Source organism: Citrus clementina, unplaced genomic scaffold, assembly GCF_000493195.1.
Source record: "Citrus clementina cultivar Clemenules unplaced genomic scaffold, Citrus_clementina_v1.0 scaffold_2, whole genome shotgun sequence".
Classification (NCBI taxonomy): domain Eukaryota; kingdom Viridiplantae; phylum Streptophyta; class Magnoliopsida; order Sapindales; family Rutaceae; genus Citrus; species Citrus x clementina.
The window spans coordinates 26,498,164-26,509,649 of NW_006262688.1; the positions used below are offsets into that span (position 1 = coordinate 26,498,164).

The following is an 11,486-nucleotide window of genomic DNA, read 5'->3' on the forward strand; positions in this document are numbered from 1 at the left end:
TGAGCCTTCTGGAGTTCAATCATGGGGAAGTTGCTTATTTTGGGGTTTGAATTGAATGGAAGTAGAAAGAATCCATCATCCATGCAGATTCGAAATCTAAATCATTAAAATGTTGTAAAAGACAACAAGGTGACGCCCAAAGGCCGGACAGTGAGCTCTGCAGTTTAGAAGATTATTATATTTTAAGGCAACAGTGCAAATTTAATTTGCTGTAACAATCAACAATAGTTTTTCAATGTGAGCATGGAATGGAATGTTGAAAAGAACGTCAACAATACTTATTATTTATTGGCTTGCCTGTAGATTCCTTTTGACTTAAACCTCGAAACTGAGCCATTTTCAACCTCGATCACATGTTAATATGCAGATAATCAGATGCAAATGCAAATCTCTCAAACCAAAACTATATGCTTTCAAATGGAAAAAGCATTCCCTCTACATCAAAGGAGGAAAATAAAGAAGGTTAAAGCAATCATTACTTCCTAAGAAAAGGAGTTCACAATTGCTTAATTGAATTACAAAACTATTAACTAAGAAATAATTTATAAATAGAAATCTGAGCATTCTATAAGTTATCTTACTCCTCTTAACAGCCACAGCTTATGGCTTTCGGCTGCCTGCATTCCCAATTCCCATCATCAAGTAATCTCAAATCCATGCACTTGGTAAAGTGATATCATTACTCTTTCTCAAAAGCAGATTCAATTGAAGCCATGATAAACCAACCAAATTCTGTTCACGAGTGAGAACACGAGATTCAAGTCTTAATTCTGTAATAGATTTTGCAATAATTTTATCTTCTTAACAGCAAGTAGAACAAAATCACGAGCAAGTCTTTCTCTTCGTACATGTACATTGACACATTTGCCCCCGTCTTAAATATTCAATGCCTTTTGATGGGAATCAGTCCGCTATGCACCAGGAAACCAAGGGCAAAGGAGCCAAATCTAAAGAGAGGAAAATATTATTATTTTAAAAAACACAAAAACGAAAAAAGTTTTTTTTCTTTTTTTGGTAATGTCTACAGAAAGGAGTAAAAAGGCATGGAGGAAGGAGGAAAGAAAATAGATAAACTTATTAAGAGTAATGCTAGATGTACATTAATGTTTACAAAAAAAAAAAGATTTATTAGATGACGAGATAACTGAGATATGTCAGATAAACAATTGACATCCATACAAGTTGTCACGTCATTTAATAAAAATCCTCCTGCAGTACTTAACAAAATCTATGATTTCCTCTGAACACTGAATTTCATACAGTAAGCTTTGACTTCCTTTTCCCTGGCAAAGCGAAATAAAATGTGAAACTGGGTTCGCACCCTAGTAGTAGTCAGGACATTCATGTATAATTACAGAATCAAAATTAATTTTGTACCTGTGTGGTTACATTTCCGCATATAGTACAGCATTCTAAATGCTCTGTCATTCTACAAGGGAAATAACAAGGGCAACAGACATGCCCAAAATCAGGGAGGTCAACTGGACTGCAGAACTTTGCAACATTGAGTTGCCATTGCTATTCATTTCTGCGAGCACCCCAGCAACTGCAATGTATATAAACCCGCCTGCGGTAAAACCCTGCAAAAAACCAAAGGAACAAAGAAAAGATATGTCAACTTAAAATTATGACATCCAACAAAAATTAATGTTACCTATGGTATAAAAGATGCTTTACCTCGATCAAAGATGACTGTCCTGGATCTTGTCCTAAGAGCAAAGCCTACAGCGAAAGCAGCAACTCTTAATTGGTTTTCATTGCTTCAAATAATACCTGGAGTTACTACACTTACACTGAAGAAATAACACTCACCATTGCAGTTCCTGCCAGAGCCACAAGAGCTGAGAGAAAGTTGAAGAAGAGAGCTTTTGATACGCTGAAACCTGATCTTACCAAAATACCAAAATCACCAACCTGTGGCGGAGAAGGGATAATAAAGCTGTTAGTTTAACAACAATAATGACAACTAGATATTGAAAATGCAATTTCCTCGACCACCCTCACAATGGGGGAATGCATTGCTTTTGAAAAAACAAATAAAATACTGAGATAAACAATTCAAACATGTCAAAAAGAACAAAAATTCAAACAACGAAAATTATTCATCGTCCACCCGTTTTTTCACCGTTTTTCAAAAATACACAAATCTTTTTTTTTTTTTTTGCTGCGCTCCACGTTAAGTTAATATATTTTTTATTGGTCCACTCTCGTTATAACATTGTTAGAACTTTACTGACATCATAAGGGTAAAATTGTCATTTCACAACGACACAGTAGTGGAAATGTGCAAAATAATATAACTTCAAGTGGAGTTCAGTGTAAAAAAAAAAAAGAATTGTGTATTTTTGAAAAAATACGAAAAAAACAGGTGGCCGATGGATAATTTATCTTTTACATTTGAGGGTAAAAAAGTCATTTACACAATATTCCGTTAGTTTTCTTAACGGTCTCCAAACGGAAGTGGAAAAGTGAAAAGAAATGTAATTTCAGGTGGATTCCAGCCAAAAAAAAAAAGAATTGTGTATTTTTAAAAAACTTGGAAAAAACAGGTGGACGGTAGATAATTTCTTTTCAAACAATTCAATAAAATACTGAGATCAACAATTCAAACATGTCAAAAACAAATAAAATACTGAGATAAACAATTCAAACATGTTAAAAAGAACAAAAATTCAAAACTTGAATAAGACATATTCTGTTCAGAAGCGAAAAGAAGATTATAACCAATTTTACTGTTCCATCTTCAGAATTTATTTGCACATGAGAAGGATAAATAATGTGTTCGGCATAATGACAATCATTTTGTTGTAAAAACTTCTCTGAAAAAGAAAATTTTCATTCTGCATCTTCCTAGAGTTAAATTTGATCATACATCAAAATTACAAGGGACATAGCAAAATGCCATTCACTATCAAATAAACAGAGAGATGAAACCCAACCTCTTGAGGGATCTCATGGGCAAGCAAAAACAAGGTTCTAGACCATCCACCAACAGATCCATAAAGTAGAAAAGCACTTCCCAGAGCCATTCCATCGGTAAAATTATGCTGAGAGATCAACACATGAACCATTTTAATTAAAGTCGAATGTAAAGTAAAAAAGCATTGCTCAAACAACAAAAACTTTCCCTTCAAGCACAATTACATGATAGCTCAAATGCGAAAGGTTAGGAAGACATACTTACAACACCATCAGAAAAGAGATTGAGATAACCAAACACGAGATTGGAAGCTGATTGAACAGGTTCTTTCTTTTCTGAGGATTTAACGTCACTGGAAGAGCCATCTGCAGCATCTACATCTGATTTATAATCTCCATCAACAGAAGTCGTCTTTCTCTGCATAATGCAAGCACATCAGATAACACTTAATATCTGCAACAAGAGTCCAATTACATGAGCAATTAATTATTCGAAGAAAATCCCTATTAGCACTATTTACTTTAACTTTCACGGAACTAAGTACCTAATACATATCCCCAGACATGCACATACATATGTTTTCTCCGAAACAATTGTGATGGTGTCTGCCCAAATCCGTCCAATGACACATCTACCAACACAAACAAATATTGAAGCTCTACCATATGATATGCACTCTTTGCCAGGTCAAATCCTTTTCCTGAAACAAATTCTATCCCAGGCCTGCTCCCCAGCTCAAGATTTAAACTTTAAAAATTGCAGTGGCCAGCAAAACATAGTACTTCTAGTTGTCCATGTAGTACATTTTTCAAATGCCTAAACCGACTCTAGGTTCAAAACTATTCAAGCCATGGCCGGAGCCAGAGAGTGAACTTGCTAAACCAATCACAACATGATAATTACTCAGCTTACCCTCCGAAGAAGAGTTTCATGTTGAGCAAGATTATCCCCATTCAAAGAGTCTTCTGACACCTCATCTGAAACGATTCCTTCAGTTCCACTGGAAGATTCTAATTGTGTTTTTCCAAGATCATCATCATCCTTCAATTTCTTACTACTCTTAAGATGGTGGTGGTGATGACCATGGCCCCATGAGTTAGATTCCCCTGAGTTCTCTTCAACGTATCTCACTATTTTCTCTACAATAAGAAAGAGTACAATTCCAGCTGCAACAAACAATATGCCACAGTAAGAATTCAAACGTACTCTGATCCAATCAGTTAAGTCCTTTATTACAATTAAGATTTTAGCAAAAAAATAAATAAAATCTAAACAACAAAATATAAATGAAGAAAGGAGAAAGCACGAAGCAACATTATTAAATACCCTACATATTTGAACGTGTTAGATAGAATTAGGTGCAAAATAGCATATGTTACAAAATATGTTCTAATCCTTAAATACACATTGTCTATCACTCTATATGAGTTTTGCTAATGCATATGGTTAATACAGGTGAGTAACACATGCATAAAAAAATTTGATTACTCACCCAGTACAGATATTCCCACAGAAAGATCTTGTAAAGAATGTGAATGCGAATGCGAATGCTGCTCACGTCCAACATGAACCTGATGAGCCTTGTTCTCATGGTGATCATGTGAGTGGGAGTGCTCACCACCTGCAAAGATAATTTGTTAATTCATGGCTGGGTAAAATCTCGTTTAGTCCCGATATTTTAAGGTTAATGGCTTAGTGCTCGTTCAGTCCCTATATTTTTAAAAATAGCTCAAAACATCCCCAACATTAAATTATTAGCACATTTCCTCTTACTTTTTATTGCTTTTGGCTTAATTTTTACAATATTACCCTCTTACAATATTTTTTTTGGACATTAGTAAAAAGAAAAAAATTAATTATCAATTTAATCTCAAAAAATAAAATAGAAACAAAATTAATATATGTTACTTTTTTGTAACACACTACTGAGGAATTAATATATTAATTTTTTTATTACTAATGTCCAAAAAAAAGGTAATTTAATTAATTTTACAATAAAATTTTTTTGGACACATGTAAGCTTTCACAAAAATTAATATATATTCTTTTTGTTTTTATTTTATTTTTGGGGTTAAATTGATAATTTAATTTTTTTTCTTTTTATTAATTTTATAAAAATAAACATTATTGTAAGAGGGTAATATTGTAAAAGTAAGTCAAAAAAATAAAAAGTAACAGCAGGGATGCCAATAATTTAAAGGTAGGGATGTTTTGAGGCATTTTTAAAAATATAGGGACTAATATAGGGATGAAACGAGCTTTTACCCTTCATGTCCGAACTAACAAGATACAGTGGTACAATAATGCCAGTAGGTAGTAATTCTGTAAGGTTCAGAATTTTGAGACTTGGATCTCGAAAAACATGAAGCAAGCAAAGATAATTGAAGTTGACCGTGAAGAAAGGATGAAAATATAGAACCAAAATTTGACATTTATTAATAGGACTATAAAAAAATAAAAAAAAAATAAGGCAGCAACTACAAGTGAAAGCCACAAATGAATGAACTCTTTTATCACCTTATTACCTAAAATGACTGAAAGAGAAAAAGACTCTTAAGTACCTAAAACAGCCACCTCAGAGAAGTATTCATTAGAACAGCTCCACCATTGGGAGCAGTTAAAGCCTCTAAACTATTGTCAAGAACAATTGCATTTTAAGACTTGTTCTAGCAGAATAAATTTAGGGTTGTAATGAGAATGGTAAGACATATCATTTGATCAATACTATACCAAAAGCATGTGGCAATTGATGAAGAAAAGCATCACCCAACATAGCCCCAGCCTGCAAGTAAGAAAGTCAACCAAAAACAAAGCAAGATGTCAAGACACCATTAATCTTAAAAGCCTAATCTAATAAGGAAGCAACTACTGATATATTTGAACTATAACATGGCCATTCTAGTCAATAACCAAATTTAATTAATGAATGTATCGCATGGAAATCCAAAAACACAACATCTCAGTCAATCTAACACTAATAGTGTGGTGAAGAACATTAGTCCCAGAAACTTAAAATGACAAGAAAGAGTAACATACACCTTTAAAAGTTCACTAATGAATTTAACTACTGAACTTAAACACACACATTTGCTACAATTTCATTGATAGAATGCAGAAATTTCAAGATTTGGGAGGAGTTACTAGGGAGGCCACTCATGAGCAACAATAAGGGATCAGGAATAAACCTCTCCCAAGTATGCTAATATTTAAAGCAGAGAAAGTATTACAAATAACAGTGTCATGGTCAGAAAATCAATTGTTCTTGAGCCTATAAAGATGGGTTGACAGCATCACCTAATATGCTAGTTTTTTGGGTTGTTTAGCAAGTGTTCAACTGTGACAGGAGGTGTTAAAGCATGTCTATATCTCTAGGATTCAGATCCTTTTTTATCATGATTTTTCCTTGCCTTTTTGAGATCTTTCGACATGTGTCATTTTATTAATTTGGATGGATCTAGTAATTTGGTTTTTAATAGAATAGCCACTTAAACACTGCATTTTAATCTACAAATGCTAGGATAGAGGCTTTTTTATGCTTTTTCCCCCCTTTCTTCAAAGTATAAGGCATATCATCAAAAACCTTAATCGCACATCTAAATCACCACTTGTTAGATATAATTAAAAATTTTATCACACAAAACTTGCTCTCCATCAAAACCCAACTTTTAAAATCTTCCCATGAGTCTTTTTAGCTTCAACTAAAGATCCATAACTCAAACAACCTTTTGAAAGCCAAAGAAATGTCTGACTATTAGCTCGAATTCCTCACTCTTCCATCACATGTAAAAGCTCTATTCCCTATGAATTCCATTCAGTTCCCTGATCATTAAATTCATCGAAAGTTGCAGCACATCTATAACAATTAAAACTCAATATTCTCCAATACCCACAAAAATATTGTTTTAAAACAAAAAGAAAAAATCAAAATAATATTAAAAATGAATTTAGGTAAATTTTAGTAAATGAATGATTAAATAAGTCATTAGGAGTTGCCTTTTGAAATTTTAGCAGGTGTATTTTGAAGAGATTTCGCGTTTGCGTTTATGATAAGAGAATGGACATGAGAGATGCACAAAAGAGAGATTTGGGGTTTACTATTTAAAGACTAAAACACTGTGTTTTAGTGGTTACTAAACTGAAAACCAAATAAATAAATCCTAGCCATCCAAATTGATAAATGACACATTTCAAAGGATTTCAACAAGGCAAGTAAAAATCAAGATCAATAGAGGATCTAAATTCGAATATATATTCATTATGTGGATCCCAAGAACCTATGCCATGCGCCATGAAAGAATTGTCATGTTGGAGTGTGTCCCTATGGTAAATGGGACAAGCATGCCCCAATAAGGATTGCCACAAAAGATGTGTAAGATAAGCTAGGTAAGCTCATGATGAGTGGGCTAGATGTAATGAGGGCATGACATGATTGAATGGGGAAGAATGTCCAAGGACCCAAATTGGATAATGGTTGATTTAGGCCTATTAAGGATAGATAGGCAACATCACCTAATAGGATAGTCTTTTGTGCCAATGGCTACCTAAATAGGATTTTTTTTTTTGGGCCAATTAATGCAAAACTTTATCCATGCAATCAACACAAAATTAACCAATTGGGTGATATTACCTGGCTAACATTTTAAGCCCAAAATCAACAAAATTTACCATCCAGAAGATTTCAAGTTCCCATCAGACACTTCAAAGCTCTGTGTTAAGAGTTTTACGTTAAGATTTCAACATTACTATTGAAATTTCTAGGTTTTGTGTAAGCAGTTTCAAGTTTTGTATTGATGACCGTTTACATGCATGTATATTAACCAATCCCAAAATCCGCACATAATCCATCCAATTTAAGGTTGTGATATTCCCCCCCAACCAATCATGTCAAACACTCGTTAGATTTAACCAACCTTTCAAGGGCATACTTGGCCTATCTTGCCCATCCTTGTAATAATTTCAATAAGAACACACCATCCTTTTTATCGTAAGGACACAATATAACATGGCAATTCAGTTGAGGTGCATGAGACAAGATCTTGAGGGTGCATATAACTAAGAAAAACTCAAGCATACACTAATCCCACTTGTCACAAGCCGAGCACTTGTCATCAATCCAAAGACTAGCTCACTACCAACTTATATAAACCTAAGATCAACCCGTTTTCTAACTAATCTGGCACCATGACCATATTATTGGAAAATACTTTCTTTACCTGAAATATCAGCAAACCTCATAAGGTTTATAAATTCTCTATTGTTTAGTCAAAATATTAGGGAGAAATTGTCAACCCTCATAAGGTTTATAAATTCTCTATTGCTTAGTCAAAACATAAGAGAGAGAATTTGTTAGCTATCTATTTTCTTTCAACTATCCCACCCGCATTAGCTCCTTAATAACCTCCCTAGTCAATCATCCCCTATAAGCATAATATTAGCTACCATAACACTCATGACACTAGCACCAAACTCTTGATTACCTTGTCCTTTCGTTCCTTCTTCATGTAATTCATCTTTCAAAATTATTTTACACTTAAAAAGCAATTGGTAATCATTACACTACGATCCCAGAAAGAGAAAAATGTTACATGGTGGACTGATTGTTCTGTTCTTGCACATGTCTCTCACACTTAAGAGCATTCAGTAGTGTCAATAACTAAAAATTCTACTAAGTGAAAATGTGTCATACTGTCATATAGCGGTCACACAATTATCCTGATAAGTCATGAAAAACTCGAGTATTCTAAAATGGATTTTCTTATCTTAAAATCAAAAGGGCTTCCACACTGCATTTTACTCATCTTAACATAAAAAGGACTTCTTCACAAACTAGGAAACTCCAGATTCAAGATGAAAAACCTAGGGATCACGCCTACAGCTTCCCAAAAGAATAGTGGCTTTGAGATTACTCTTATTATATCCACAGAAACAAAGCATGAAATACTTCATACAATGAGTAATTGAAGAGATTCTTAACATTTCAGTAATGGAAGTTAAGAAATAGAAAATCTAGCCCTTTAGTGACACAAGTTAAGAATTGTAGAAGCAGAAATAATAACGAATCTGCCAACGATCAAGTAATCCAAAATCTAGGGAAGCATACAGCAAAAAATCAATCAATATTGGTTGATAACAGGTCCCCAAAGGAATTGATTAAGATGTGAACCAGTAAAAACATATCTTAACATTTGCAAAATAAAAATATATCTTAATATTTGCAAAATCTTTTCTTTAAAGAACAGATAACTTTGGTGTTTAAATCCATTTGAATCCTTCAACAGGCTTTCTAATAATATAAAAATTGTGGAATTTTTCTGGTAACAAGGAAGCAATGTAATAGTAATAACAATCACACCGGCAGTTATATAAAATATAAACTTTGAGTTTCCTCAAATATGTTTCTATGGCTTTTAATCACTAGCTATCAAGTCTAAGTGGGTTATCAAGTCTAGGTGGGTGGTACAAATTAGCCGTGAAGTAAAAGTTGACACTTCAACAGCGGGCCCAAACATATGATATTATAGAATGGTTGCATAATTTCACTGAATTTGTCAAGAACATACAGCATATATCTATAAAGTACAATTAAAAAGCAATCAAATTTTCAAAACTAAATACAAAGGTGTGATATGAAGAACCTTACCCCAAATACAGCCAATGAGTCGACAACGGCTTTGGATGGCTTCCCTTGAACTGAAGTAACACAACAAGCTCATTTATCACTCCACAATCAATTAATCAAAAGCCCATTACTAATCTAAAGTGAAAGTAAAAATAATGATAATAATAAAAATAGTAATGATAATAATAAAATCATTTAAGTGACAAACAGAACTTCACTTACTGAATATCACGGGCAAAAGTACCAAGCAAATAAGCGAAGCCAAGCTCACCAATAGGGAACAACCCAATGCATTCACCCAGAGAGCTAAACCCGAAAGCTGCGAATCTCTATCATGATGATGATGACTATGACCATGATCATGATCATGATCACGGCCGTAATAAGGGCCAAATCCGTACAATTTCATGTCTTCCTCCTCAGCTAACTCCTCGGGAAGCAACATTTTCTTCTCCTTATGTTGATGATCATGATCATGATGGTGGTGTCCATGGTCGCATTGATGGTCATGCCTTTCAGACCCTGAGTACTTTAACTAAATGAATCCACCCCCTGAACCCAGATCCAAATTCGAGACCAGAACAAGTGCAAGTACTAGCAGGATCAGTTTTTTCTTACAAGCCAACATTTGTTAAGTGTTTGTCCGTGAATTGAGGCAAACAAAAAATGAATTCAAATGGATAAAATGGGAAAATTGTTAGGGCGTGTTTGGCTGGGAGCTAAGAATGACGGCGTTTACAGGTGCCCTCAATGGTTATGTAACAAACAGCGACAAAGAAGAGCACGATTATTCCGACTATGATGCCGAACGTTATGGCATCCATTTTTGTTGATTTTATTTTATCTTTTTATTTTCTTTTCTGGGAATCATAAATATAAAAGAATCTGAAAATCCTCATAATATATGCAAATTACAATTATATAATAGTAATTCAGAATAATTAAAATATTTTCGCTGTGATGGCCGCACCAAAAAAAAAAGGAGGGGGTCTGTAATTGAATGATTAACGGAAATTCTAGAATTATTAACAGGGTTTTGTCGACATTATGTCATAATTATGACATTACTTAAATCGGGGGACCACCAACATTTTAACTTTTTCACTTTTTCCGTAATCAGTAATGCGGTAAAGGGTGTAGTGTAACAGGCTAACAGCATATGAATCTCTAGCGTCCGTGGTTTCCAAATAGCAAAAATACTTTAAAATATTTCCAAAATTATTTAATCATCTCAAAAAATTTTAAAAATTATTTATTATTATATACTAATTTATTAATACTTGATGTAAAATGATATCAACAGCATGACATGTCATCCATACACGACACGTCATATAAGTTCCACTCTTTGAGAGGAAGAAAAAAAACTTATAACCAGTTGAACACCTATAAATCTCTTTGCTGCTTTGCTTTTTTTTTTTTTAAATTTTCGGTGTCTATATGTGATTAAACCGTGGTTCTTAAGTTCATTAAATATCGGTTTAGTGTGTATGTGTGTCTATGTATATATATCAAATCAGACTGTACAGCTTTTTAATAGAAATTAACTTTTTATTGTGGAAATTAAATATTATAAGATAAGAAAATAATCGAAGTAGGGAAAAGAAGATTTATTTGATGAGCCAAAAAATGAACAACATGATAATTGAATTATCTCTTTAAGAAATCATATTATTTCTTTATTTCTCTAATAAGACTTGTAAGTAGGGATAGCAACAGTCCGAGCTGGTCTCAGCTATAACAATGCATGAATTTGATTCATATATATTTTTTGAACACTTGGGTTAGGCTGTACTTTTTTAGTTGGCCTAAAAACTTGAAACTATGGACTTCAAATGTTTAAAATTTTAAATATATATAATAAATGTGTCAAATAAATATAATTATTTAAAATAATATATAATTTTAATTTTTTTTTCATAAAATTTGGGTTTTCGACTTTAACTT

At 33.3% G+C, this 11,486-nt stretch overlaps 1 protein-coding gene across 1 annotated transcript; it reads right to left on the bottom strand.

Moving 5' to 3' along the window:
• Positions 1-1,056: 1,056 nt before the first annotated feature.
• LOC18052852 (IAA-alanine resistance protein 1) lies at positions 1,057-10,411 on the bottom strand. Its single transcript, XM_006448013.2, has 10 exons — positions 9,762-10,411; positions 9,561-9,610; positions 5,651-5,702; positions 4,413-4,541; positions 3,833-4,086; positions 3,185-3,337; positions 2,940-3,047; positions 1,813-1,914; positions 1,678-1,722; positions 1,057-1,580 (listed from the first exon to the last, which is right to left on the bottom strand). The coding sequence occupies exons 1-10, from the start codon at positions 9,982-9,984 to the stop codon at positions 1,425-1,427; spliced, it is 1,272 nt and encodes a 423-aa protein (XP_006448076.2). The 5' UTR covers positions 9,985-10,411; the 3' UTR covers positions 1,057-1,424.
• Positions 10,412-11,486: the final 1,075 nt, after the last annotated feature.

Bases quoted from the DNA above. Each gene is read 5' to 3' on its own strand.
- LOC18052852 (XM_006448013.2), bottom strand. From the start codon at position 9,984: ATGTTGCTTCCCGAGGAGTTAGCTGAGGAGGAAGACATGAAATTGTAC. The intron at 4,087-4,412 runs GTGAGTAATCAA...TGTTTGTTGCAG, and splicing joins TGTGGGAATATCTGTACTGG to CTGGAATTGTACTCTTTCTT. The intron at 3,048-3,184 runs GTAAGTATGTCT...TTGATCTCTCAG, and splicing joins ATCTCTTTTCTGATGGTGTT to CATAATTTTACCGATGGAAT.